General features: G+C 45.6%; 1 protein-coding gene and 1 long non-coding RNA gene across 6 annotated transcripts; one reads left to right on the top strand and one right to left on the bottom strand.

Moving 5' to 3' along the window:
* Positions 1 to 8: 8 nt before the first annotated feature.
* Positions 9 to 27,965, bottom strand: DBF4B (DBF4B-CDC7 kinase regulatory subunit). The gene is given in 14 exon segments (XM_081884044.1): positions 9 to 635; positions 637 to 1,425; positions 2,501 to 2,622; positions 4,761 to 4,881; positions 5,490 to 5,597; positions 5,988 to 6,033; positions 7,822 to 7,858; positions 8,565 to 8,617; positions 12,982 to 13,051; positions 16,456 to 16,506; positions 19,505 to 19,678; positions 20,845 to 21,014; positions 23,138 to 23,245; positions 27,633 to 27,965. Coding segments are annotated over 13 exon segments (1,929 nt in total). The 5' UTR covers positions 23,175 to 23,245; positions 27,633 to 27,965; the 3' UTR covers positions 9 to 484.
* On the top strand, positions 6,029 to 15,509 carry LOC309354389. Of its 5 annotated transcripts, none has more exons than XR_014162240.1 (4): positions 6,029 to 6,587; positions 7,699 to 7,879; positions 10,198 to 10,311; positions 15,128 to 15,509. It is a non-coding gene; the product is annotated as an uncharacterized lncRNA (long non-coding RNA). The 5 variants fall into 5 exon arrangements; XR_014162241.1 differs by having other exon boundaries at positions 15,100 to 15,509; XR_014162242.1 differs by lacking the exon at positions 15,128 to 15,509 and adding an exon at positions 10,678 to 11,763.
* Positions 27,966 to 27,972: the final 7 nt, after the last annotated feature.

Genomic DNA, 27,972 nt, shown 5'->3' with positions numbered 1-27,972 from the left:
AAGTGCAGTCAAATGTTTGCCGTTGTTTATTTCGGTTCAAAGGGGATGCAGAGCAGAAAAAAAGCCAAATTAAGAAGCACACAAATCAAAGAGCACTTGTAAGGATACAGTTATGAATCCTGACTCCGTAGGATACTGGAGGAGAAAGGAAGACTTGACGGTAGCCCGCCTGCAAAAGGAGTGAAGGAGAAAGAAGCTCAGAGATGGAAAGAGGCAGAGCAAAGAGAGGGCATAGGAAATAGAGATGGAGGAGGATGCAGAGCAGAGGAAGCAGGCCTCTGGAAGTGAAGCCTAGCTTATCCAGTTTTCCACACAGGCCCCAACTGCTGTTGAGTCCCCTCCATCTCCATACAGCTGTTCCTGTAACCCTAGTCCTCCTTGCAGCCTGAGATTGGCTGTTTTCTGTAGAAGCACAGAACAGAGATGGGATTCATAGTTGCTGCCTCCCACAGGCTGGCGCAGGTCCCTAGCAGCGCAGCATCTGTCAAGCTCTTGAAGGGGCGATGGGAGGCAGTTTATCCCATTCTGACATGGAAGGAGGGCTCTTTGCCTCAGGAGAAAGACTAGTCAGTGGGCAGAGAGGAGCAGAGAGGCCATGGCTAGGGCCTAGGCCCAGTTGCTGAGGTAACACACCAAGCTAGTTCAGATATATCCATGAAAGACAAGCAGTGCTGGTCCACAGAGCCCAGCAGCGTGGGGGCTATGTGCTTGCCCATGGGGAAGCCAGACATGCTTCTTGATTCAATACTAGGGCTGGGAAAGTCCCAAGAAATGCATGCGTTCTTCCCTTGATAGGGAGAAAGAGCAGCCACCTCGCCCTGGTCCAACTGCTGCACTGCGTCTTGGAGGCAGCCGGTGTCTATAGCAAGAGGCTCAGAAGACAGACTGTCCCAAGTTAAGTGTGAGGGGCCAAGGTTGCTGAATGGTACCGCAGAGAAGCTGAGGGGTCTGGAAGCCATCTGATTCGGAGGGCATCCTGTCGTGCCAACCTGATGGTTCTCAGGGAGCAACTTCTCATCCGGCAACCTGTCGTCTGAGGGATGCTTGGATAAGGCTCGCTTCTTTCTTGCCTGCCCGTGCAGGCTGCCCGAGAGCTTGCGTTTCCGAGACAGCACGGCAGGCTGAACTAAGAGCCCCCTCTCTTGGGGGACGGCACCGCGGTCGGCCTCAGCGGAGGCTGCGGCCTCTGAGCGAGTGCTGGCAACCAGTCTGCCCGCTTTGTGATGCTCAGATGCTGACCCCAGGGAGCCAAATGGCACTGGGGTGAGGAGCATCTCTAGGGGTAGCTCTGCAAGATGGAGAAAGTCTTGGTCCTCGAGCAAGTGAGCTGAAGCCTCTGGGTTGACAGTCTGTCCTCCAGCAAACATGCAATAGTCCTCCAAATGAAATTCAGAATAGTCACCACTACAGGCACTGGGAGGCACCCTAAGCAGAAGAGAATATAAAGATAGCAAATGATATAAATATAGCACACTTGGGCCCCAGGTGAATATATTTTTTGTACCTTTTTAAAAAATAAATCATTATTTTAGTGCTCCCAAACCAATTATCTGCTTCTGTTCAGTTCTTCTACTGGAAGTTTTAATTTTATCTTATTACACAAAGAACAATGTCATTGGACTGCTTTATCTACACTAAACAAAATAAAATGGCCCCACTGTGGGTTTTGTTCTTCAGTCAGAAGCAAGACCATAAGACAGATATTCTCCTATATTTTTCAGCCACCTAGACAAACTTTTGTCATAAGCAATGGAGGGAATAATAGAATTAAAGAACTGAAAGGGACCCCAAGTGTCAATTAGTCCAACCCCCTGCAATACAGAAATCTCAATGAAAGCATCCATGACAAATGGCCATCCAACCTCTGCTTAAGAGCCCTCCACTTTCCAAGGGTGTCTGTTCCATTGTTGAACAGCTCTTACTGTCAGAAAGTTCTTCCTGATGTTTAGTCAGAATCTCCTTTCTTGTCACACAAATCCATTTGTTCAGGTCCTATCATCCGGAGCAGGAAAAAGCAAGCTTGCTCCATCCTCCATGTGACAACCCTTGAGATATTTGAAGATGGCTATCATATCTCCTTTCTGTCTCCGCTTTACCAGGCATAACATACCCAATTTCCTAAACCATCCCACAAAAGGCTCCAGGTGTGGTCTGACCAAGGCAGAATAAAGCAAGACTATTACTCCCCTTGATTAGTATTTTTGGCTGCTGCATCACACTGTTGATTCATGTTAAGCTTGTGGTCTAGTAAGACCTGTAAATCCCTTTTACATGTACTACTGGCAATCCAGGATTATGCTGCATGAAGAAGTGCTTCTTTCTGTCCATCCTGAACGCCCTGCCAAGTCAGTTTCTACAACTGTAGCCATGCAGCAGATCAGAATCCCTGAATATAGCCACAATACTCATCAGATTTATGCAGTGATTCCTCAGTCCTTCAAAAAGAGCTGGATACTTATAACTCTTCACCCCCTCCAAAACCCATGAGTTAAACTTTCACCTCAGTGGTGGAGAGGAGGAAGAAACCACAAAGTCATTGGTCAGTTGAGAGAGGATGCTGTCCACGAGAGTGTAGTGGGACGGATCCATCGCAAATTCTTTATGCCGTTGACTTTGAAGGTGCTGCAAAAGGCAAAATGGCTGCATCAGAGGCAATGGGAGAGGTCTGAAGATGGGAACGAAATGAAATATTCTGTACCAGCAAACCTCTTCATTTAAGCATCCAGACAAAATAAATAAATGAGGAATTGCCTTGTTTAGGAGCTGGGAAGACTGATACAACCTCAGGAGCTTACCCACCAAAGAAAAGCTGCTTTGGTGGGGAGAAGGAGAAGGAGACTAGAACTGCCAGAGGAGAGGAAGTAATACTAAATCAGTGCCCAACTGAATATGTTTGTGCCAATATTTAAGGAACTGGACCAATTTGGGGGTTTGCATTCTGCGCAACAGAAAACCACTGGTCTCCAAGAAAGTCACCAGACTTTTAATTCTCAGGAGGGATAAACAGAGGCATGAGGACTTGTTCCTCCTCCCAGTCTGTTCAGCATTGAATGCATTTATTCTTCAGTGACATCTGCACTACCAGGCCTGGGAGACATTAGTACCCAGAACTGTGCATATGCTGGGATTCTGTAAGAGCACAGAACACAACACTATCACAGAACGTATCTTCCTGAAAAGCTCAGCTTCTTTAAAAACACAAGCAGATTTATCCCTTATGCTGCAAAGATGAGCCAGTTAGTACATGGCTAATGGTGCTGATGTCTCCAAAGCCAGACAGTTGGCTGAATGAGAGCTGGGTCTGAAATTCCAATGGGAACTTTTTGCAGATCTTCAAAGTGGTCACGTGTGTGTGTGTGTGTGTGTGTGTGTGTGTGTGTGTGTAAAGGCAATACATATTCAGGGGATGGGGGGAAATTGTGAAATTTTTGAAGTGGCAAAGAGCTTTACCTGAAAAACGGCAGCAGCAACAAAGGCTTTCTGTTTCCTTTATAAAAATGGAATTCTATTTCAGCCCACCTCCATATACAGTGGTACCTCGGGTTATAGATGCTTCAGGTTACAGACACTTCAGGTTACAGACTCATGCTAACCCAGAAATAGTACCTTGGGTTGAGAACTTTGCTTCAGGATGAGAACAGAAATTGTGCGGAGGCAGCATGGTGGCAGCGGGAGGCCCCATTAGCTAAAGTGGTACCTCAGGTTAAGAACAGTTTCAGGTTAAGAAAGGACCTCTAGAACGAATTAAGTTCTTAACCCAAGGTACCACTGTACAATTCACCTGGAACAACACTATGCTGTGATGCAAGGCCACTCAGAGGTGTCACTGAAGGGCAGATGTGGCCACCAGCTGTTTCGAGGATTTTTGGGAAAAAGCCATTCTTCTGGTAAAGCTCTTCACCACTGAAAATTTAATATTCTCCTCATGCCTCCTTCAAAAATTGCATAAATCCCCCAAATGCTGCCATGGCCTGCAAATAGGTTTACAAAAAGAGCAGGGAACATTTTCAGCACAGCACTAGGCTGAACATGATATAGATTGGTATATGAAAAGGCTTTAGTACCCTGCCTAGCTTAGACTTAGTACTACAATGGAGCAGATGTTACATGCTCCAAGGCCGAAGCTGCAAAGCCTGGTGTAGCTTTAGTACATGCAGTTCAGAATGTAGGTACAGTGGTACCTTGGGTTACATACGCTTCAAGTTACATACGCTTCAGGTTACAGACCCGCTAACCCAGAAATAGTGCTTCAGGTTAAGAACTTTGCTTCAGGATAAGAACAGAAATCGTGCAGCGGTGGCATAGCAGCAGCAGGAGGCCCCATTAGGTAAAGTGGTGCTTCAGGTTAAGAACAATTTCAGGTTAAGTATGCACCTCCGGAACAAATTAAGTACTTAACCTGAGGTACCACTGTTGTCCCAGGACTGGGCAGACACTGGTAAACCCGTATTTTTTGCTCTATAAGACGCACCAGACCACAAGGCACACCTAGTTTTTGGAGGAGGAAAACAAGAAAAAAATATTCTGAATCTCAGAAGCCAGAACAGCAAGAGGGATCGCTGCGCAAAGAAAGCAGCAATCCCTCTTGCTGTTCTGGCTTCTGGGATAGCTGCGCAGCCTGCATTCGCTCCATAAGATGCACACACATTTCCCCTTACTTTTTAGGAGGGAAAAAGTGAGTCTTATAGAGCAAAAAATATGGTAAGTGGGCTTGTTCTCCTTCGGAGGAAGCCCGAGTCTGGGGCAAGGGACTTTCTTACCGTCTGCAACTCTGCAAAGACTTCTTCACAACATTCACAGTAGCCTTTCTGTGGTTTGGGCATGATACAGCAGGCCGAAGGAGGGAAGAGTTTATTGGGTGACCGTTTGCTTTCAGGTGCTCTGCAGAAAGGACAAAACAAATGTATTCAGGACACTCCATTCCCCTGCTGCACAAACCCAGTATCCTACTTTGTTCCCCTCGCCTTCAGATTTGTCGACACAATTTAAATCTCTTATAGTCTCCTCAGCACTTGCAGGTCCCATCCAGGACTATCTTTGGTTTCTGAACTTCAGGCCTGCCCAACAATATTTTTGTGGCTTCCCTTTCTACACCTGCGGCAAAAATAGCCCGGTGCTATAGGCAGGATTCCAGTTTATTTACCTGGTTTCCCCACCACATAGGCAGTTTTGATTTGTCCTGTACAGTGGTACCTCGGGTTAAGTACTTAATTCGTTCTGGAGGTATGTTCTTAACCTGAAGCACCACTTTAGCTAATGGGGCCTCCTGCTGCCGCCGCGCCACCGGAGCCCGATTTCTGTTCTTATCCTGAAGCAAAGTTCTTAACCTGAAGCACTATTTCTGGGTTAGCGGAGTGTGTAACCTGAAGCGTATGTAACCTGAAGCGTATTTAACCCGAGGTACCACTGTATATTTATTGGCAGAGCTTCCTAAGTTTTCCTCCCATGCCATTAGCTACCTTACCTACCCGTCCCCCACAAACACTTACTTTGAGCTGGAAGAGGTTCGTGGGGGTTGAAATGGGCTATGTCTTCTCAGCGGCCGGAAATACAGTTGGGGGAAATTCTTGAATTGTTGAAAGAATGGCCTGAGTTGCCTAGACAGAGCGAAAAAGCTCTCAGTAAGTACTTGGGAAATGAACAAGAATGGCCCTTGGGAAGGCAGCATGCACAGAGATCCACCTACAGGACCTACATGGAGGGATAGCTGGGAATCATGCCAAGATGGGAGACGTCATTGCCCACTTTATTCCCCTGGACCTCTCAATGGGTTTACCAGAGAAATCCGTACCCGTACCCTGCATTATGTGGGAAAAATTGAAGAGTTTCTACATCAGAGGCCAGGGCAGGGGAACTGGATCTGGCTAGTGAGTCAGATCTAGAACTCCCCCATGGACTGCTTCGACAGAGCCAGGTGACATCAAGCTTCCAGTCTTTGAGAAATTAATAGGCAGGGGGAGAGTCCCGTCACTCTCCATGACTCTTACCTGCTCTCATCTTCAATTTTCAGGAATGGAGCTTTCAGCCTTACTACTAGGAAAGAAACAGGAGAAAAAGAAAAGCAATTGTTGGCAGCTCTCGTTATTAAAATATCAGAGGAAAGATAGATACAGCCACCACCATCCCAGACTTTGGATTAGTGGAAAGGTCACAGGAAGCTAGGTAGCCCGGACACCTCTCTTTAAAAAGCTAAGCATCAAGTCATTACAGATTTGTGGAAGTCAGGAGGTGGGGGAGGAGGGGGGAGGATTGCAGTTAAGCAGCCAGCTCTGGGGGGAAACAGCTGAGCAAGCTGTTGCAGGTGACTGTTACTTAAACACTGTGCAACAAGGCGATTATTATATTAAAACAACAGCCTGCCTCATGGGCAGGCACCGTGCCAGCACCATGCCAACGCTGCATTGTTAGCAAGTGGGAGACAGTCCAGAACTGGCAGCCACAATAGCACATCTCCAGGGAACAGGAGATGTGGCTGGACCTTGTCGCCGGCACAAAGGAAGCCCATCAGCAGTTTTAAATACCAAGGGAACACTGGAGATTTCCCTGGAAGGGGGGGAAGAGGCGACAGGGAGAGCAAATAATGTACAGTGAGCTGTATATTTTTAGGACCCATTTTATGCTTGTGATTGGAAGTTGTTTTAAATTGTTTTTAGTATTGTGTTTTAATTGTTGTAACCCATCTTGGGACCTTAAGAGTGAAGGATGGATAGATAACAAACAACAACAACAACAACACCATGGCATACAAAGCATATGCTAAAATGTACACAAGAAAAATAAATAAGTTAGCACAGTGGTTTTCAACCAGTGTTCTGTGGCACCCTGGGGTGCCTTGAATGATGGTCAGGGGTGCTGCGGACAACACTGGCCTCTGTCCCTCTTTCTTTCCCTCCCATCTCTGATGCCCTCTTGCATCTCTGCCTCCCAAAGGCTTGCACAGTTGTTTGTTGCAGCAGACCTGGCTACAAGCTCTGCGGGCAAATGGTGCCTCTGGGGCTGGTCAGGGGGTGCCAGTTGCTGAAGTGGCCCCAGAGTAAGCAAGCAAGCAGGCAAGGCAGCCCAGCCAGCCAGTCCCTGCTGTTGGGAATGGACAGACAAGTCCCAGGTCCCTGGGGGGCAGTGTGAGAAGGCACCTCTCTCTGGGGCAGGGCAGGCAGCTCGGAGACCACGGGCAGCAGCAGTGACTGCCCAGAGGACTCCCAAGGAGAGGGGAGAGGAGGCTGAGGAAACGCCCCACAAGGAAGGGGGTTCGATAAAGAGTGAGAGGCTGCCAAGCTCTGCAGGGAAGAGGTGGCATAACTGGGCTCCTGAGACCCACAGGGGTGCCACATAAATAATTGGTTGGTCAAGGGAGCCGCGGACTCAAAAAGGTTGAAAACTTCTGAGTTAGCACAACTCAATGTAAGTTCCTAGCTCTTATTATCGCTAGGCTTGGAAACATGCAACACTTGTTTGGAAAATGAAGATGAAGCGATGGGACTTTAACTGATCTGGACAATGCTGTCTCCTACTCACAGATCTGCAACTTTTCTTCCTGTTTCTTGCCTGCAGCCAAATTTTCTCCCTCAGATTCAGAGTTGTGTTTTTTTAAGTGTTTAGAATTGGAACTGACTCAAGTCTCTTTATTTTGCATGAAGTGATTTATATACCTTTTCTTGTAGCAAACCTCTCTGGCTTTCTCTCCCCGTCTCATTTAAGCACAGAGTGTACATCACCAAACCGCAAAATGAATTTTGGAGTTTATGCAAGGCGATGGGAGGCAGCAGGTGGCAACACAGGGCGTCCCCTGGCCTCCAGCAACACTGAAACCTCCATGCTTACCTTCTGAAGGCTGGAACCCAGAAGCAACCAACTTCACCTAACCCAGGGGAAATAGACAGTAAGAGATGTCAGGACAATGAATGTGCAGCAAGCATTAAAAAGGCTGACAGAGGCAGGCAAAAAAAAACCCTAAATGCACACGGCAGCAGGTCTTCAAGGTTTCTGGCAGCTGGTCCCAGCAGCACTGACTGCCAGTGCATGTAGCAGATGGTGTCCCACCCATTCTCCCAGTGCCAATGGTCAGGGAACATGCTTGTTCACATGGCAGTTTATGTAACACCAGAGCATATGAAAGTGGGTTATGCTGGTGTGCTCTAGAACTAGAAACCACAACCCCTGGAAGAGGCGGACCTCTGTAGTCTCCCCAAACCCAGGTTCAAATTCTCAGTCTTCTACCCCACAGTTACATTGTGCTTTTGAGAACCTGTTTGCATAATATGAAATGATCTCCTAAGAATTGGCAAATGCATGGAAAACAGCCTCAAAAGTATTCTAGCTAAATCTCTCCTGCTCTGGGGTGGGACAAAAACCGAGTCCGTTTGTGGGAAGCCAAAAGGGCCACAATCATTTCAGTCGTGCGGGCAACTAACCTTCCAGACAAGTGGTGTCAATCAGCCACAGAAAGAAAGACCATGATGCTGTAGTGCAGGATTTACCACATCTTAAGTGTGGCATTTCCCGGGCATGTTATGATCCTTAAAACATAAAAGCTGCACAAAAATGTACCTCTTAACGTTACCAACCTTTGCCGTGGAAGGGTGCTTCTTGGACAATAGCCGTATGTAGGACAGCATTTCTGAGGAGGAAGGGCCATTAAGGAGAACAACATTGTATTCTACGCCCTAGAAAAAGATAAGAGTAGGGGAACAGGAGCACAGTCTAACTCAGGCAGTATATACATTGCTGGGTTAAAACTCAGGAAGGCGTTTCTCAATTCAGATCATATTTGGGTTGGGAAAGAACGCATCAACACACTGTATTTCAAAAGAAACAACAGGTAGCTATTGATAATGGCTAAAATCATTTGCACACCACTTCTCTATCTGTTAATGGATGGCCATCCTGACTCGGCCCCAGACACACTGACCAGATGTTTGGAAGCTGTGGCTGGATGGTTACGTGGGAGCCGGTTGAAGCTAAATCCTTCAAAGACAGAGGTCCTGTGGCTGGGACAGGACGATATGGGATTGGGGGGGGGGCAACTCCCATCTCTTGCGGGGGCACAATTAGTGCCAGCACCGTCCGTTAAGAGTTTGGGTGTAATCTTCGACACCTCCCTTTCCATGGAGGCACAGATTGCAGCTATAACAAAGGCGGCATTTTTCCATCTCCGCCAAGCTAAGCAGTTGGCTCCTTACCTCTCTCGCCCTGACCTAGCCACTGTGATCCATGCGACGGTCACCTCCAGACTGGATTATTGTAACTCGCTCTATGTGGGGCTGCCTTGAGACTGACCCAGAAACTCCAGCGGGTGCAGAATGCTGCAGCAAGACTCCTTACGAGGTCTTCGTTGCAAGATCACATTCACCCGGTGCTATACCAGCTGCACTGTCTCCCGGTGGAGTACAGGATCAGATTTAAGGTGCTGGTTTAAACCTTTAAAGCCCTATATGGCCTAGGACCCTTGTACCTACGGGACCGCCTCTCCTGGTATGTCCCACAGAGAAACTTACGGTCTTCAAATAAAAACATCTTGAAGGTCCCAGGCCAGAGAGGTTAGGCTGGCCTCAACTAGAGCCAGGGCTTTTTCGGCTGTGGCTCCGATCTGGTGGAACACTCTGTCACAAAAGACTAGGGCCCTGTGGGACTTGACTTCTTTCCGCAAGGCCTGCAAGATAGAGCTGTTCCACCAGGACTTTGGCCAGGGCACAGCCTGACTCCCTCTCTCGGCAATCTTTGCGGAGCTCTGGCCCAATGGTTGCCAGTGGCTTGATTTGAATTAATTTTATAATGAATGATTTTAGAGTGTTGTGTTGTACTTTTGTACTGTTTTATTGTTGTTAGCCGCCCTGAGCCCGGCTTCGGCTGGGGAGGGCGGGATATAAATTATTATTATTATTATTATTATTATTATTATTATTATTATTATTATTCTCAAGCCAGTGGTGGGCTACTACTGCATGTGGAATAAATGGGAGTGTGGACACAACCTCACAGTTTCAACACTTGGATGGGGGAGAAGAGAGAAGGAGGGGGAAAGAGGCCACACCCAGTTATCAAACCAACTTTGAGCACTTGTTAGGTCACCAACTTTTCAAGCAGCTGCTGCAGCTGTGCCCTGAACAGCAGCCTGATCAGCAGACCGTAGCAAGTGATCACACTTACCTTCACACCGTGGAAAAAGCTAACTTAAAATTTACCTACTGATTTCTGCAGATCAAGCACAGGAACAGGGTTGATCAGCGGACAATTTAAGTAAGCTGTGTCAGAAACTAACTGAAAGAGGGATTAGAATGAGGCATAAAGGAGAGATGGGGCCCCACAATTAAGGTAAGGTAAAGGTAAAGGCACCCCTGACCATTAGGTCCAGTCGTGACTGACTCTGGGGTTGCGGCGCTCATCTCGCTTTATTGGCCAAGGGAGCCAGCGTACAGCTTCCGGGTCATGTGGCCAGCATGACTAAGCCACTTCTAGGCGAACCAGAGCAGTGCACAGAAACGCCGTTTACCTTCCCGCCGGAGTGGTACCTATTTATCTACTTGCACTTTGACGTGCTTTCGAACAGCTAGGTTGGCAGGAGCAGGGACCGAGCAATGGGAGCTCACCCCGTCACGGGGATTTGAACCACCAACCTTCTGATTGGCAAGTCCTAGGCTCTGTGGTTTAACCCACAGCGCCACCCGCGTCCCAATTAAGGTAATGTTTGTCTAATGTTTGCATGAACCAACAAGCGCTCAGGTTGAGGAACAAGCCTTCTTTTCTCCCACCCCAGCTTTTTCAGATGCTCGCTGCTGAAGCAGTACTGATGCCACAAAGAACTCTGCAACATCTCAACAGGTTTATCCTGCAGGACACCTGCTAAATATGCTTAACAATTCTGAAACTGAATGAGCAAGACAGAACATGTGCATGAAAAAAAAATGCACACATTGTACAGAAGCAAACTTTTTGTATAGCGAATCACATAAATTAGCTGGTAGCACTTGCTTATGTCATTCCAGCCTCCCTGGTAAGGAAGAGGCTGGAACTACATCAGTCTTTTGGTCCAATTAAGGCTATGGTTGCCAACTGACAGAAAAGAGGCCCACCCCGGTGCATTTAGCAGCAGACTGACTCACAAAAATACAACTCAGCAAATGAGGCATTTCAGTGGAGAAGAATGTCTGTTGATCAATCTGCTGAGCCACGGGAGTCAGAGCTAGTAAGACTGTCAGCAATCCTAATCAAGACCCATGCAGACAAGAGCGAGGGAAAATCTCCCCGGCAACCACCCAATACCAATGAAAAGCTCTTCCATCCATTGCTCTGGCCTGCCACCTTCTGGCAAGGAAAAAGCATTGCGCTATTTCATGCAGAAAAGAGGTTTGCCTCTATAATGCGGTGTTATCGATTGAAATCAAGGTGATTTAAATCACTCTGGGAAAAAGACCAATTTAAATCATTGATTTACATCAGGTTTCCCATTTTGAAATCCATCATTTTCTGAGCAAGCATGCACTCTTAACTAGTTGCTCTAATAACTGGAGCATATTGGTCTGCATCTAAATAGAGCCTATATGTAGCACAGGAAAATGCCTTATATTGGCCCACCTAGCCAAGTAGTTTACTCTGGCTGGCAGTAGCTTTACGGGGTCCAACACAGACAAGTTGCCCATCACCAGATCCCTGATCCTTTAAACCAGAGATTGAACCTGGAATCTTCTGTGTGCTAAGCACACTTTCTGCCAGAGCTAAAATCCCTACCCTAAACCTCAAAGTAAGTTGAAAGCAGAATTCAAATCCTTTGGCGTTGCAACCCATATTTAAGGATAAAATAGGTTTAGATAGGTAAAGGACCCCTGACCATTAGGTCCAGTCGTGGCCGACTCTGGGGTTGCGGCGCTCATCTCGCTTTACTGGCCGAGGGAGCCGGCGTACAGCTTCCAGGTCGTGTGGCCAGCAGGACTAAGCTGCTTCTGGCGAACCAGAGCAGTGCACGGAAACGCCATTTACCTTCCCGCCGGAGCAGTACCTATTTATCTACTTGCACTTTTGACGTGCTTTCAAACTGCTAGGTTGGCAGGAACAGAGACCGAGGAACGGGAGCTCACCCCATCGCGGGGATTCGAACCACCAACCTTCTGATCAGCAAGTCCAAGGCTCTGTGGTTTAACCCACAGCGCCACCCAGGTCCCTTTTAGGTTTAGGTATATTGAGATAAAATATAAATACAAGTTTTCATGAAGATTAAAGAAAGGTTTGCTGATTCATGCAAAAAACAGAATCGAAAGGATTTATGCCTGAATGTATGCAAAATGGACACAGACTAAAATAGACACATCTATCCCTAGCTCTGTCTCTCATCATTTTATACCCTCCATGCACTCCAGAATCTGCCCCATGTTCTCTTATTTACCTATTATGCAGGATGATGTCTAGTACTGAGCTGTGAGATCCAGGTTTGTATCCCTGCTCAATTACAAAGTTCACTTGGTACCTTCAGACAAGCACCTTCTTTAGCCCAACTTGCCTCCCAGACTGTTGCAAAGGCAGCATCAGACAACCCACCCTAAGCCTCTATAGCAGGACAGGAAAGTTTATATTAAGATTTAACAGGACCTTGGGGTGGGAGAAACTTTCAAGTTGCTTGGAAGAAAGAAGCACACAAATGGTGTATTCCAACCATACAGGATCCTTTTAGGGAATCCTGGGAAATGATAATTTCTAAATTTTTATTTTTGAGGGAACAGTAGCAAGATTTTTGCAAGGCTAGTCACATACACAGGGGGAAAACCATACCCTTTAATTCAAGATGCAAAAAGAAACCCAGAAAACGTCAGCTCACAGAGGTTGTCTCTCTTAGGGAGGGAGCCCTGATGGGAATCAAGGAGCTGCACTGGTAAAAATATTTGGGAGAGTTCTTTCTTCACTGTCAAGACTAAATGCTTCTTTTGCAAGGGACGATCTATCTTTGCAAAGCCATATGCATGGACACCCCACTCCAGATTAGAAAAAGGATACCATCTATGTGTATAATCTGTACCCCCCAGGATCGTGAAGTGGCAAGGATGCTGTTGCCGCAGGTGCTATCCTGAAAGAAAGAAAGAAAGAAAGAAAGAAAGAAAGAAAGAAAGAAAGAAAGAAAGAAAGAAAGAAAGAAAGAAAGAAAAACAGAGAATGTATATAGCAATTACTAATCAGAGCGCCTATAACAAATCAGGTGGGGCAGAGAGAATACTTTTCACGAAACAGGTGCAGGACCAAGGTAACTCACCGACGCAAAGGTCGTCTTGCCAGTACTCTGCTGTCTCAGGAAGGCCAACCCCCAGTTTTCTCATGGAGCAACAGACTACCGCTAATAGTGACAGGCGTTTGTCTGGCATACAAGCTCATGCCACCTAGATTATCTTTGACAATAACCCTGAGAGCTTTCTGTCTCCCCTGCAGCACATGAAACTTACCTGCTTATAGAGATGGGAGACACAGAGGCATACCAAAAAACGAACGTGTTTGCATTAGGGGATGTTCTGAAGTAGAGGACCTTATGCATTATATCTTGCACTGTCCGTTATATAATGATGCAAGGAAAAGATTTTTGGTACCTATAATGACAGGGTCCCCTGGCCAGAACCCCCTTGACATGATTTTATATCTCCTTGCAGACACAGATAAGTAGGTGACCTGGCGGGTAGCACTTTTTGCAACTGCTGCTAGGAAAATTAGAGCAAATTATATAGCCAAGGTAGCCATTAACTGTAAAGGTGATGAATTTACTTGATCCTATCTATCTACCTCAGGCTATGCTCTATCTTTGTCACCAAACTCTGAGTATAAATTGCACACTGTATTAATTGATATTGTTTTTAACATTAGTGACCATGTGATGATTTTAGCTTATGAATTTTATTGTTTAATGTTTTTATTTGTACATTGGGGTATTTTTATAGCTTTGTTTAGAGTACGTAATGTTTTAATAATATAAATGTTTTAAGTCTTTTTTTATCAATTCAGTATATTTTCTTTTAATTGTCAAATAATTCTGTGTACATTGCGTCAGCCTTTGGCCATGTGCAATGAAACTGACTGAGACCTGCTTGGTGGGCATATTTCTGTAGTATGTCTGCTCTCTGGATTGCATGGGGGAGACCTAGATTATTAATGTATCTCTTTGTTTTGTCTGTCACCTGATACACCTACCATCACATTTGAAAACGTACAAAATCGTTAAAAACAACCACAATTAAAACCTAAACACTCTAATAAATACATGATAGAGAGGAAACATCTGCTTCCAAGGGGGAGGGGGTATTATTAGCAACCCAACCCAACACTAGCCTTGACTCATTTGGGTGAAATTTCATTGAAAGCCAGGATGAAAATTAAAACCTGAAAAGTAGCACCTTGAATTGGTCCCCAAAACCAATAGATAGGAAGCGCAGTTGTGCCAATACAGTGGTACCTCGGGTTAAGAATTTAATTTGTTCTGGAGGTCCGTTCTTAACCTGAAACTGTTCTTAACCTGAAGCACCACTTTAGCTAATGGGGCCTCCTGCTGCCACTGCCGCCGCCGGAGCACAATTTCTGTTCTCATCCTGAAGCAAAGTTCTTAACCCGAGGTACTATTTCTGGGTTAGCGGAGTCTGTAACCTGAAGCGTATGTAACCTAAAGTGTATGTAACCCGAGGTACCACTGTACTAGTGTTAGACCCATGGGTAATCTGGTGGCTACATCGACACCAGCTAGCCCTATGTCCATCGCAGTAATCCAATCAAGAGGATACTGGGAAATAGATCACCACAGCCAGGCCATCCCTGCCCAGATGTGGGTACAGCTGGACCACCAACCAAAGCTGGGGGTAGACGCTCTGTGCCATTGAGGCCACCTGTGTCTATTACATTAACCCATCTCAGTCGGGGTTAAAGCTCAGTTTTGAGACAGAGGGAGTACAACCCTGTTGCTTTTGCTTGATCTCTCAGGGGCTTCTGATACCATTGGCCACGGTGTCCTGAAAGACTGCCTGCCCCTGTGCAGTCCTATAAGACCACTTAGATCTGGGGAAATTCCACTCATGGGACTGCACCCTAAAGAACATTATTGTATTTTTGTTCTAATGGATATTGTTTTTATATTGCACATAGATTAGAGATTTTTTTACATCTGAATCAGGAGATGCAGTGACTGTTCTGAACCGGTGCCTGGATGTAATGGAGAGCTGGATGAGGGCCAGAAAACTAAGACTGAATTCTGGTAAGGAGGTGACTTTGCGAGGAAGTGATTCCCAGGCACAACAGATTACCAGTTCTGGACAGGATTGCACTCCCTCTGGAAGAACAGATACAGTGGTACCTCGGGTTAAGTACTTAATTCGTTCCGGAGGTCCGTTCTTAACCTGAAACTGTTCTTAACCTGAAGCACCACTTTAGCTAATGGGGCCTCCCGCTGCCACTGCGCGATTTCTGTTCTCATCCTGAAGCAAAGTTCTTAACCCGAGGTACTATTTCTGGGTTAGTGGAGTCTGTAATCTGAAGCGTATGTAACCTGAAGTGTATGTAACCTGCGGTACCACCGTATGTGCTTTCGGGGTGCTTCCAGAATCATTTCTGTCACTGGAAGGCTAGGCAGTCTTCCTGGTGAGGAGCACCTATTACCAACTTAGGTTGGTACGTCAGTTACAACCTTAACTGAACAAGGAGAGCTTGGCCACTGTGATTCATGCATTGGTAACCTCACAACTGGACTACAGTGAGGCATGCATTGAGACCGGACTAGATGGTACAGAATGTTGCAGCAAGGGTGCTAACTAGAGCACCTGTAAGGAGGGAGCTACAGCAGTGGCTGATTAGCTACCAAGCCAGGTCCAAGGTCAATGATCTTGGGACCAGGTTACCTGAAAGACCATCTGCCCCTGTACAGACCTGTTAAGATTGTTTGGATCATCTGGGGAAATTTTACTTGAGGCCCTGCACCCTGCAGAATCTAACCTAAAACTGGGCAATAGCCGCTGCTGCCCCCATCCTTTGGAATATCCTTCCCTCTCTACATCATCCATAAGTTGCTTCAAAAGACCTATTTTTGCCCAGGTTCTCTATGACTCATAAAAAAAATATTTCTGTTTTTTTATGATACTGTTTTATGTAAGAGATTTTAAATATTAAGCAGTTTTTAAAATGCTTATAAATAAATGAATAAAGCAACAGAAGAGGACCCTAGAGAATCCTCAATGCCACAAACCTGATCCTTCCGGGGTGGTGCAGCCTCATTTAGAACAGGCTGAACTCCACTCATCTGGTCAGAGGAAACAACCACTAACTAACAGCATCTCAGTCTTGTCTGGGCTGAACTTCAGCTCACCGAATTATTGTTCAGGTTAAACGTTAAGCAGGGGCTTGAGCTAGGTTACCTGATGGTTGCATTTCAACTCTGTTGTTTCATCCACAACTGTGACCCATCACACCACCCCAAGGATAAACAATGTGATTGGTAGGGTTGCTCACCTGACCCCTGATGGCTTTATGCAAGAGCTTTTTCCCACGACTGATCAGGTTCTGCATAAAGAGTTGGGGAGGGTGTGGTTAAGAATGGGGTGGGGAAAGAATTGGGACAAAGGAAAGAGCAAGTTAAAACAAATGGAGAAATCAGATTTCACTGGTCTTGGCAATGGGCTTTATCGGTTTCTATTCATCACTTCTTCATAAGCATTAGGCATTAGCATTAGGCTTATTTTTGCGCTGTTAGTTCAGTTTAAGGGGTTTTGGGGCATCACATCTGGACTTCTTAAAATCGGAAGTGGGAAGGGACAGTTGGACAGATACATACATACATGCATACATACATACATACATACATACATACATTCAGCTATGGCCAGAGATGCAAAAACAAAAACAAAACTTATGTCAAGGTCAGCAAATGGAATGCCCATCCAGATCTCCCCTTCTTAGAAAAGACGTAAGTGACAGTAAGCACTTGAAAACCTGGTTTGGTTGAAATGAGATTTTTTTTATGGTAAAATGGGGCGTGGCTGTCTGATGCTTGAAACCCTGTCCCACCAGAAGGGTGTTTTGCATCCAAGGCAATGGAAGACCAACTTTTTTAAAATAAAAAAAATGCTTTTTTTAAAAGCAGGTGCCGCCATTCTTCCCAACTAGCCCAAACACTGGAAGAAAATGTTTATCTGTCTGATAAAACCTCTGCAGCTTATTAGGACTAAAGAGGCTTGTGCACATTTTTCTTCTTTTTAGCCTAAACAATAAAGTTGGGGGAGGGCAGCAACCTCTGCACTGCTAAGTAAAACTGCTTTTGGGCAGTGGAGAGAGATAAAAAGGCTGAGCTAGACATGACAACTGTGTAAATTGGAACTAGCATGCACTTTGCTGTTTTTGCCATATAGCCTAAATAACATCAGGTCTGCAAAAAAAAAAATCAAGAAAAAAATCTCCCCATTGGCAACAGTGATGGGTGATAAACATGGGCTTCCATCCTGATATACCGTGTTTTTCGCCCTATAGGGTGCACCGGCCCATAGGGCGCACTTTTTTTTGGGGGGGGGGGGAATAAAGAAAAAAAATATATTTCCCTCCCCCCGAGCCCCAAAGAGCAAAGAAGCCACGACAGCGAGCGGGATGGATCCCGCTAGCTGTCCTGGCTTCGTTTTTAGCTTTGGGGCTGGGGGTCCGGGAGCGCAACCTCGCCATCGCTCCCAGAGCTCGCTTGCGGGGCTGGGGGCGGGAGAAGCCTGAGCTTCCCCCATCCCCAGCCCCAAGAACAGGCTGTTGCCCGCAACACGGGGCACGCTCCGGAGTGCGCCCCGTGCTTCAGGCTGCTGCCCGCAAGCCTTGCGAGCCCAGCAGGCACTCTTGCCGGGCTCCCAAGGCTTGCAGATAGCTTCCTGAAGCGTGGAGAGCAAGAGGGGTCAGTGCGTACCGACACCTCTCGCTCTCCAGGCTTCAGCGAAAGCCTGCATTTGCCCCATAGGACGCACACATATTTCCCCTTCATTTTTGGAGGGGGGAAAGTGTGTCCTATAGGGCGAAAAATACGGTAAATAAAAGTAGGGGGGATTTTTGCTGGTACCATGACAGAAGGGAAAGGGCTTAACTCTACTTCTGGGTCATTGCAGTTGTTTACAGAAAATCTGCGGTTGTTTACATGAAACATGGAAGAAGTGAAGCTTTTTGTGTTTTTTTAATGAACCAATCCATCTTTTAAAAATGTCACTTGAAAACATGCTTCGAAGCCCAGAGGTTTTCTTTAAGAATTCAGAGCAAATAGAAAAAAAGGTTGCATTGGCAAGGTTGATATTTAAGTAGCCTAGTAATTCTCATACTGAGCGCAGGGGCTGCTAGCATGCCACAAAAAGGAAGTTAATTTTTAGGGCGGTATTCAATACACTTGTCCCATCAGCACAAGGACTTTCGTCCAGGCAATGGGATTTCCCCTCCCTCTCTTCCTGTGCACCACTGTGGTGTACAGTCATACCTTGTAAGTTGAATGTAATCTGTTCTGGTTCATTCGACTTCCAAAACATTCAAAAACCAAATCACGGCTTCTGATTGGCTGCAGGAAGTTCAGGTTCCAAAAGAACATTCGCAAACCGGAACAATCACTTCCAGCTTTGCGGCGTTCGGGAGTCAAAATGTCCGAGTTTGGGATCCAAGGTATGACTGTAATTGCTAGAGTGTGGACATTGAATATCAGGGTTCTTAGCCCCACTCAGCCATGAAGACCATGGACCAGTCACACTCAGCCTAACCTACCGTATTTTTCGCTCTATAAGACACACTTTTCCCCTCCTAAAAAGTAAGGGGAAATGTGTGTGCGTCTTATGGAGCAAATGCAGGCTGCGCAGCTATCGCTGAAGCCAGAAGAGCAAGAGGGATCGGTGCGCAGCGATCCCTCTTGCTCTTCTGGCTTCAGGGATAGCCACGCAAAGCCTCTTGAGCACAGCGGGAGAGCTCCTGCCTCTTTGCTCAAAAGGCTTTGCAGTGCTTTCTTGTTTTCCTCCTCTAAAAGCTAGGTGAGTCTTATGGTCGGGTGCGTCTTATAGAGCGAAAAATACAGTACAGTGGTACCTCAGGTTAAGTACTTAATTCGTTCCGGAGGTCCGTTCTTAACCTGAAACTGTTCTTAACCTGAAGCACCGCTTTAGCTAATGGGGCCTCCTGCTGCCGCCATAGCCCGATTTCTGTTTTTATCCTGAAGCAAAGTTCTTAACCTGAAGCACTATTTCTGGGCTAGCGGAGTCTGTAACCTGAAGCGTATGTAATCTGACGCGTATGTAACCCGAGGTACCGCTGTACTTCACAGGGTTGTTGTGAAGATAATATGGGGAAAGGGGAAGAGGTGTGTATGCCAACCCTGAGTTCCTTGGAGAAATGGTGAGATATAGATACAATAACAAACAAACTTGTTCTGGGTTTCCCCCCAGCTCTCCAGATTTGAGGAGAGCACTGGTGTGGGGGTGGGGGGTGGGGAGGTGCATTGCGAAAAAATACATAAAACTCCTAGTCCTAGTCCCCCAACCCACCCTGTCGCATCTCTTACTGTGTCTATTGTCTTGTGCAAGGGACCCCTTGGGAGCTCTGCAGAAGGCCGGGATCCAGCTTGAGCATCCTTCAACGCAAAACTACTTTGCTTTTCCATCCACCTCTCCCGCCTGGCCTCTTGGCTACTGGAGACAACGCAAGTCACTTCTTTGCTCAGAAAACTTTCAACAACCTGGAGCCAGAAACAAACAGGAAGACAGTTTCACAGCTGATCATTAATCTTGACTGATTAATGGTGGACATTTCTTGCTTGGAATGAATCACGACAGCTGCACACACACACCATACATTCAAAGCACTTTCCCCAGAAGAATCCTGGAAATGGTGGATTGTTAAGGGTGATGAAATTTGTAGTTCCATGAGGAGTAACTACAATTCCCAGGATTCTTTGGGAGAAGCCTATGGTGTGTCTGTGCTGCCAATCCTGCTAACAAACAATCCTAAATTGGGGAGGTTGACGGAAGACCAACAGTATGAAGGCTACATACACATTATACCTTTATAGCATGTTTTCCCCTGCAAAGAATTCTGGGGACTGTAGTTTGTTAAGGGCTGCTGGAACTGGAACTCTGTGAAGGGTGAACTACAGCACCCAGAATTATTTGAGGGAAATAAGGTGCTTCAAACCTGCTTTAAAGGTACATCATGTGTATGCAGGTGAAATTATCTGAGCCTGTCTTGTTCACACACATCATGCAATATTCACACAATGCCAAGTGGATTCCCTCAGCAAGCTATAATCAGTGCAACTAACCAATGCTTCCAGTTCATATATATATTTTTAACTCTGACTGGTAATTTGGAACAGTTGGCAATTTTGTGGAAATGTCTTTCCTGTTCTGCTTCCAAAACTGCAGCGCCTTAAGGAAAAGACGACAGAATGCAAGGAAAAACTCGTTATGTCCCAGTTTCCCCTGTGGTTAAGTTGCAAGAGGGTGGCCAATAGTACTGAACTTTGAAAAGACCATCCACATCTCTTGTCTGAGCCAATAGTAAGCTACCACGTTTAAACTGATGAATGAAATACACTGAATGCCGTCCCACCTACCCATTTCTGATCTAACTGTGCTACAGTGCTGAACTGGCACAAAGAAAAATGTTGGGACTCCTGCCTGTGTGGAAGCCACACCTGCTTCCCTGGAGACATTGCACTTCCTGGTGCAATGGGCAAACTCTGTCCACTCACGGATGAGGGACACTCATTCTGCATATGCTCAGAGGCATTCTAGATGGAGTCCTCCCTGTCAAATTGGTTCTAGTTACAATTATGCCTAACTGAACTGTAACATTGGCTTTCCTGACGGAGACCAGTAAGAAAAACAACCCCACTGTACTCACCCCACCCAGTTGCTTCACACTCTCTGCCAGAAACTCCAGATTCTTGCCCCTGGGGAGGTCCAGGTAGAAAGATTTCCCAACCAAAGGACGGCTTCTGGCTGAACGGGCAGCCTCCTCTCGTTTCCTTGTCGCTTTCAACTGGCTCTTCTGGGCGCGGCCATCTAGACTGGCTGCAAAGTAATGAGGGATGTTGTCCAATCACATTGCTTTCTTCGCTGTTTTCCTCTGCCAGCTATTTCTGTTTGCCACGCCAGGGGCTAGTGTGGTGTAGTGGTTACAGCAGGGATAGTCAACACGGTGCCCTCCAGTTCTTGCACACTACGATCCCCATCACCCCTGACCATTAGCAATGCTGGCTGGGGCTGATGGGAGTTGTAGTCAACAACATCGGGAAGGCACCACAGTGGTTACCCCAGGAGACCTGGGTTCAAATCTCCACTCAGCCATGAAGCTTACTTGGTGACCTCTCTCTGTCTAACCTACCTCACAGGATTGCTGGGAGGATAAAATGGGAAGAGAACAGTGTATACTACCTTGAACCCTTTGGGAAAAAAGGTAGGGTATAAATGCAGTAATTAATAAATAGAATTTTGTAAATTGATGTGATCTTGCCCCTATGTTAAACATTTGTGAGATTGATGGTGTCCTATATATTGCATCTTTGCTGTTTATAGCTAAAGGCTTATTGTAATCATGCAGAGTGACTTGGTTTCATTATTGGGTTGAAGCCAGAGAAAGTTACAGGGAAATCCTACATATGTCTGCTCAGAAGTGTGTATACTACATGGACGCTCGTGTTGCGAACGCGATCCGTGCGGGAGGCATGTTCACAACCTGCAGCGCCGCATCTGTGCACGCGTGGATTACAATTCGGCGCTTCTGCGCATGTGTGAGTGCCAAAACCCAGAAGTAAACCTGAAGCGTCTGTAACCCGAGGTATGACTGTACAATGTACAAATTGCAGCCTTAAGCCATCCTTTAAGCTACAATGCTATGCACGCTTATCCGGGTATAAGCCCAAATGAACACTGTAAGATTTACTTCTGAGTAAACATGCACAGGATTGTAGTATTAGTCCCTTTGAAACCAATGGGACTTCAGTTGTGCCCACCGATTTCACTGGGACTAAAGCACCCTCTACATCAAAACCATAACTTGCCAATATTCTGTTAGTAGATATTATTTCACCATCTATTGAATTTTACATTACCTGATTTAAAACACTACTCATGAGGACTTATTTACATTGCACTGAATTGTTACAGGATGTGATTTATGTTGTACATTATTTCATCACTTCTATGGGTTGTAAATTGCCTTGAGTACAGCAGTGCAGAAAAGCAGGTAATGAATTAAAAATGAAAAGTGAAAGGAACTCCTTATCCTTCCTTTCTCTTTTAAAGCTTTAAAAAGGTTTGGGTCCAAGTTATTTGAAGGCCCAAGTGCACTTTGAGTGCAACATCTGATATCAACACAAAACCAAGTCCTCAGTGTTATCAGCCCAATCGTGTGGAATACTGTCCCAACAGAGATTCAGCAGGTGTATTCTGTATTAATCTTTACTCTCTTTTTTGGGAAAACTTTTATGCTGCCAAGTTTTTGTAGACAATTCAAAAAATCATTTTTGTAACAGTCAGTTGGTGATCTGTGGTTTTGGTTTTTATTGTATATATATTTGTTATATGCCATACTTAATTTTTTAAATAAATTGTTGTATATAAGTATTTTTATAAACGAACAGGTGGAAGTTCTGCTTGTCACCAAGTGCAATTAAACTGGCATATAGAAAGGGGAGAACATTTTCCAGAGTAGCCCCAAGGCTCTGGAACTCTTTATCAACTAGGCTCTTGGAAAGATCTGAGAACTCAACTATTCTTGCCGAGTTTTCCTTGAAGATTTTTGGAATTAAAAGAAATTGCTGTGTTTTCTTGCTGCTGTTGATTTTGATTATATTGGACTTTAATTTCATCTGTCTGTTTTATTATGTATTGGCTTGTCAATCTTTTTTATTTGTGATTGCATTAGGCTGCTTTTATGGATGCCACTTTGAGAGAGCTTTTGCTTTTAAAGGCAGCATAGAAGCATTTTAAATAAAAATAAATCCACAGTTATCTATGCTGGCTAGGGGACTCTGCCTTATCTAGAGATTGTGTGTTGTGTTCAGCTTTTATTCAGAGCAGATTCACCAAAGTTAAGGGACCCAAGTTTGCCATGGCCATTCATTTCACTGGGTCTACTCTGAGTAAAAGTTAGAAAGACAGCTGAATATAACCCCATGGGTGCATTCACTCACCGAGATTTTGCCAGTGCCGAAGCGTCCAGTCAGCCATTTTAGCAGAGAAAGCTGGGATGGGCTAGGCCAGCAGAATCCTCAGCATTACAAAATAATCACTTCAGAAGGCTAAAACAAAAGGAAAATAAAGTTATCAGCCTTGAAGTTGTCACGTTCTGAGGACGTTTGCTGAAGCTCCAAGAATATTTAAAACAAAGAGTTCCCAAGAGCACAGATAAAAGTTCTGCTATACTGCAGTCCAGAAAACCTTCTCATATTAAGGCAGTCAAGTGCGCTAACTCTGTAACAGACCCTTAAAAAGAGAATAACTGTACCCCAAGCATGCCTCAGCCAACTCTCAGCTTTCTTCTCCAAATTCACATGACAAAAACTGCTTTGTTTTCACAATGACTCGCATGTATCAAACCCCCCACCGAATCCGCCCTTGCAGGCACGTTGTCCATTCAAGAAATGAGGAGCACACAGAGTAATTGGGGAATCATAACTCTTGCATTCACTGGGGAACACCAGGCAAAATCACAGCGGGACCCATTAACATGGCGAAGGCTATTTAGCAATAATGTGTGAACAAACATGTCCACGAGACCAAAAACACTGCAATCGAGTAAAAGCTTTAAGCAGATCCCATCAGTGGGATCCTCAACCAGCATTCCTTTAAAAAACGAACCTTTTACTTACACGTAAAACTTTCTTCCGCCCATGAATTTAAGACCTTGTTTTCCCGAAACTGCCAATGGACCAAGTTTAAATTTCCTGCCAATAGCTATGGTTGTTAAAGAGTTTGTGAGCTACGGCGGCCGGGAAGGGCGAAACTGAAGGGAGAGGGAGGGGCTTGAGAGGGAGAAGCTTACATAGGAAACAACTCCAGATGCAATTCGGATCGCGTTATGCATTGGGAAAGGGAGCAAGTGGCGGAGTGCGGTTTCAAGTGAAAGGCGAGAGGTTCACTCAACACCACCTCTCTGCCTCTGATTTCCTTGTTATTCATGGTTATTTCATAAAACAGGCTACAGCTCCTATGCTGCAGCTATGCTCTCCCACCCACTAACTGGGAGCTCAATGGATTTATTGGTTATGGGGCTGAAAGTCAACTGCTTCGGGCTCTGATAAAAAAACATGGGTTCACATGGCACAAGGGTGGGGTGCTGATGTATCCTGTTTTACATGAACCAGTCCTCCTTTGAAAGGGCTGTCCACTTGAAGCCATGGGTTACATACGCTTCAGGTTACATACACTTCAGGTTACAGACTCCGCTAACCCAGAAATAGTACCTTGGGTTAAGAACTTTGCTTCAGGATGAGAACAAAAATCGCGTGGTGGCAGCAGCGGGAGGCCCCATTAGCTAAAGTGGTACCTCAGGTTAAGAACAGTTTCAGGTTAAGAACAGACCTCCAGAACGAATTAAGTGCTTAACCCGAGGTACCACTGTGTGTGTGTGTGTGTCGGTGTGTATACAAATGTATATATATGTGTACCCCTGTATATATGTGTATCCCGATTAGGTCCAGTCTTGGACGACTCTGGGGTTGCACGCTAATCTCGCTGTATAGGCTGAGGGAGCCGGAGTTTCTTCACAGACAGCTTCCGGGTCATGTGGCTAGCATGATTAAGCCGCTTCTGGCGAACCGTTTACCTTCCCGCCGGAGCGGTACCTATTTATCTACTTGCACTTGACATGCTTTTGAACTGCTAGGTGGGCAGGAGCTGGAACAGAACAACAGGAGCTCACCCTGTCGCCGGGATTCGACCTGCTGACCTTCGGATCGGCCAGTCCTAGGCTCTGTGGTTTAGACCACAGTGCCACCCACGTCATTCATATATATATATATATATATATATATATATATATGTGTGTGTGTGTGTGTGTGTGTGTGTGTGTGTGTATCTATATCTATATATCTTAACTGAGATCCTTCCCCCCCCCCAATAAATCCTGGCTATGCCCATGCTTGGAGCCCAGTTTAAAGATGATGCACTAGAAGAGATGCTGATATGCACACGAAAGCTCATACCAAGAACTAACTTAGTTGGTCTTTAAGGTGCTACTGGAAGGAATTTTTTTTTTGTTTTGCACTAGAAGAGGGTTGGACTAGATGACCCACAGGGTCCCTTCCAGTCTGACTGTCCATTTAAGAGGAGTATGTTGTGCAGCAGTTATTAATCATGGACAGAAGAGTAGGCCAAGCTAATTTTGTTTGGCTGGTTGGCAACCCTGATGTAGGTTACTGGGGTTAGAGGTGGGGGAATCAGGATTCTGTAACTGTCACAGTTGCATGGGTGGCTTTCATCATCATCATTGCAATCCCATGGTGGGGAAAAACTGCAAGCAATGGTTTTCTATCAATCATGCCACCCAAAAGTGCAAGATGGAGAACTCTGAGGTTAAGGTGCTTTAGGGTAACTCATCTACACCAAATGATATGGAGAGTTTGCTTTCTACATAGTAATCTGAGTACAGTCATTGCATTCAGCATCACTCTGGGCAGGCCAATTTCTTTCTTACCCTCCCGGATGTCTGAATTATTCAGAATGAATGGAAAGGTGTCAACATGGCAAGGGTTGAAGACAGCTTACTAGGCATTTTGTTTGTCAATTAATGACAGGTTCATTTAGGAGAGCAAGCAGGGGGTTTTTTCCTTCCAGCTTAGACTACAGTTGCAATGAATACTGGAAACCCCAAAGCAATAATTTTTAAAGTGGGGTGGGGGTGTAGCATTGATTCTGTGTAGCACTATCTTTCCAAGTATAAACCGGTATATATATTTAATGACTTCTGAACATTTTCATTTCACAGCATATATAGGGTGTTAAAGGGGCTTCCGATTGCACCTGTTTTGTGGAACGAAAACATCTGAAATACGGTGGGCTCAAACGGGTATGCATCAGGAATCGAATGACTAGCAGAGGCAGGTGGCCGGTTGGTTGCCAGACTCCTACACTTGCTATAAAGACAGATTGGTTTCACTCGCCTGTGCTGAACACCATACATTTGACTTGACATCTTGCATTGTAGCTGTTTGATGTTTTTAGTATTTTAAAGTAAATATAAGAAAAGTTGAGTAGCTATTTGAATTTGACCTACCATTTGAATTTGGATGGGGGATTTTTAAGAACTTGTTCCTCCTTGACAGTATGTCCCCCTCATAAAAACTTAACTTTCTTCTACTTAGCTGTTTCCCGACTATTGAGGCCAGTTTTAAACTGCCTTCTCTGCTGGCTTGATGTTTTACTGTATTGATATACTTTATTGTATTTCAGAGCTACTGACGGTGATCTTTCAGAATTATTGGAGAATGGGTCAGATGCCAGGAGACTGGTGGTGAGTAAATGCTGGTCCCATTTTTAAAAAAATGGGTGGTGGTGGCTGATCATGTGAAGAGAGTCTATGCTTGTGGAAACACTATACCTTTAATGTACCTTCAAAATACATCGTTTCCCTCCAAGAATACTGGGCATTGATGTTTACCCATCAGTTTCAATTCCCAGCAACCTGTAACAAACTATAGTGTCTATACAGTAATTATTTGGTGAAATAATGTCCTTCAAATGTGCTCTAAACGTACAGTGTATACATATGAGTTCCATTCTTCTTCTTCTTCTTTGGCGATCACTCGTAGCCGAGTAAGTTTGTCTTCCATGAACACGGCCTTACCAGTGAGTCCGTAAGTGACAGTGGAGGCCAATTCTGGATCCACACATCCTTCCACAGTGGAAACTGTTGAGAAAACCATGAGGATCATCTACACTGACTAGTCCAGGATCATGGGCGTAGCCGGGATTTATTTTTTGGAGGGCAGGCTTGGGTTGGGTGGGCAGAACTGGGTTATCTGCAACACAATTAGTCAGTTAAGTATTTTTATTTATTTACCGTATTTTTTGCTCTATAAGACTCACTTTTTCCTTCCTAAAAAGTAAAGGGAAATGTGTGTGCGTCTATGGAGCGAATGCAGGTTGTGCAGCTATCACAGAAGCCAGAACAGCAAGAGGGATTGCTGATTTCACTGCGCAGCGATCCCTCTTGCTGTTCTGGCTTGAGATTCAGAATATCTTTTTTCTTGTTTTCCTCCTCCAAAAACTAGGTGCATCTTGTGGTCTGGTGCGTCTTATAGAGCGAAAAATACAGTACTTGATTTAGGGGGGCAGCTGCCCCCCCTGCCTCTTGGCTACTACGCCCATGTTCTGGATGCCCCGATTTAAGGAGGACATTGACCAACTGGAGCATGTTAACAGATGAGTGACTGGGACGGTGCGAGGTGTGTTATATCTGGAAGAGTAAGTCTTTCCAGGGTAATGTTTATCTTGGAAAAATGAGGAATTCCAGGGCTTGCAGGACAAAGGGCTGGAGCAGACTTTCTCTGTGGCTCCAAATGGCAAAACCCTCTGCAAAGAATTGTGGAGTTGGGATCCCGAGGGTTATCTACTCCAACCCCTTGCATATGCAGGAACCTCAGCTAGATCATCCATCACGGATGGCCATCTAAAAAAACCCCTTACTTCAAAACCTCCAAGGAAGGGGAGAGAGCAAGGATCGCTCTGAAAGCAGCAGGATCAGTGCAAAGCATTTCACCGAGGCGGTTTGCAAGGCGGGTCTCTCTAAATCCCAACCCTACGCGCGCTTTCTTGGGGAGGCAAGTCTCCCATGGAGCGAAACGAGGGTCTGCACTTGAGTATCGCGCTGACACGCAGAATGGCAGCAACTCTCGGGTTTTCCGAGCACGTCTGAATCAACCCCATGACATATCCTCGCGAGTTCCCAGCAACGCGCTTCTTTTTCTCTCACCGCCCTCGGCAAGAAGCGACACGGGCTGGTTTCTTTTGCCGTCGTTTTCGTCCT

Source organism: Podarcis melisellensis (assembly GCF_964234715.1).
Source record: "Podarcis melisellensis genome assembly, chromosome: 13".
Taxonomy (NCBI): Eukaryota; Metazoa; Chordata; class Lepidosauria; order Squamata; family Lacertidae; genus Podarcis; species Podarcis melisellensis.
This window is presented reverse-complemented; position numbering and strand designations above follow the sequence as displayed.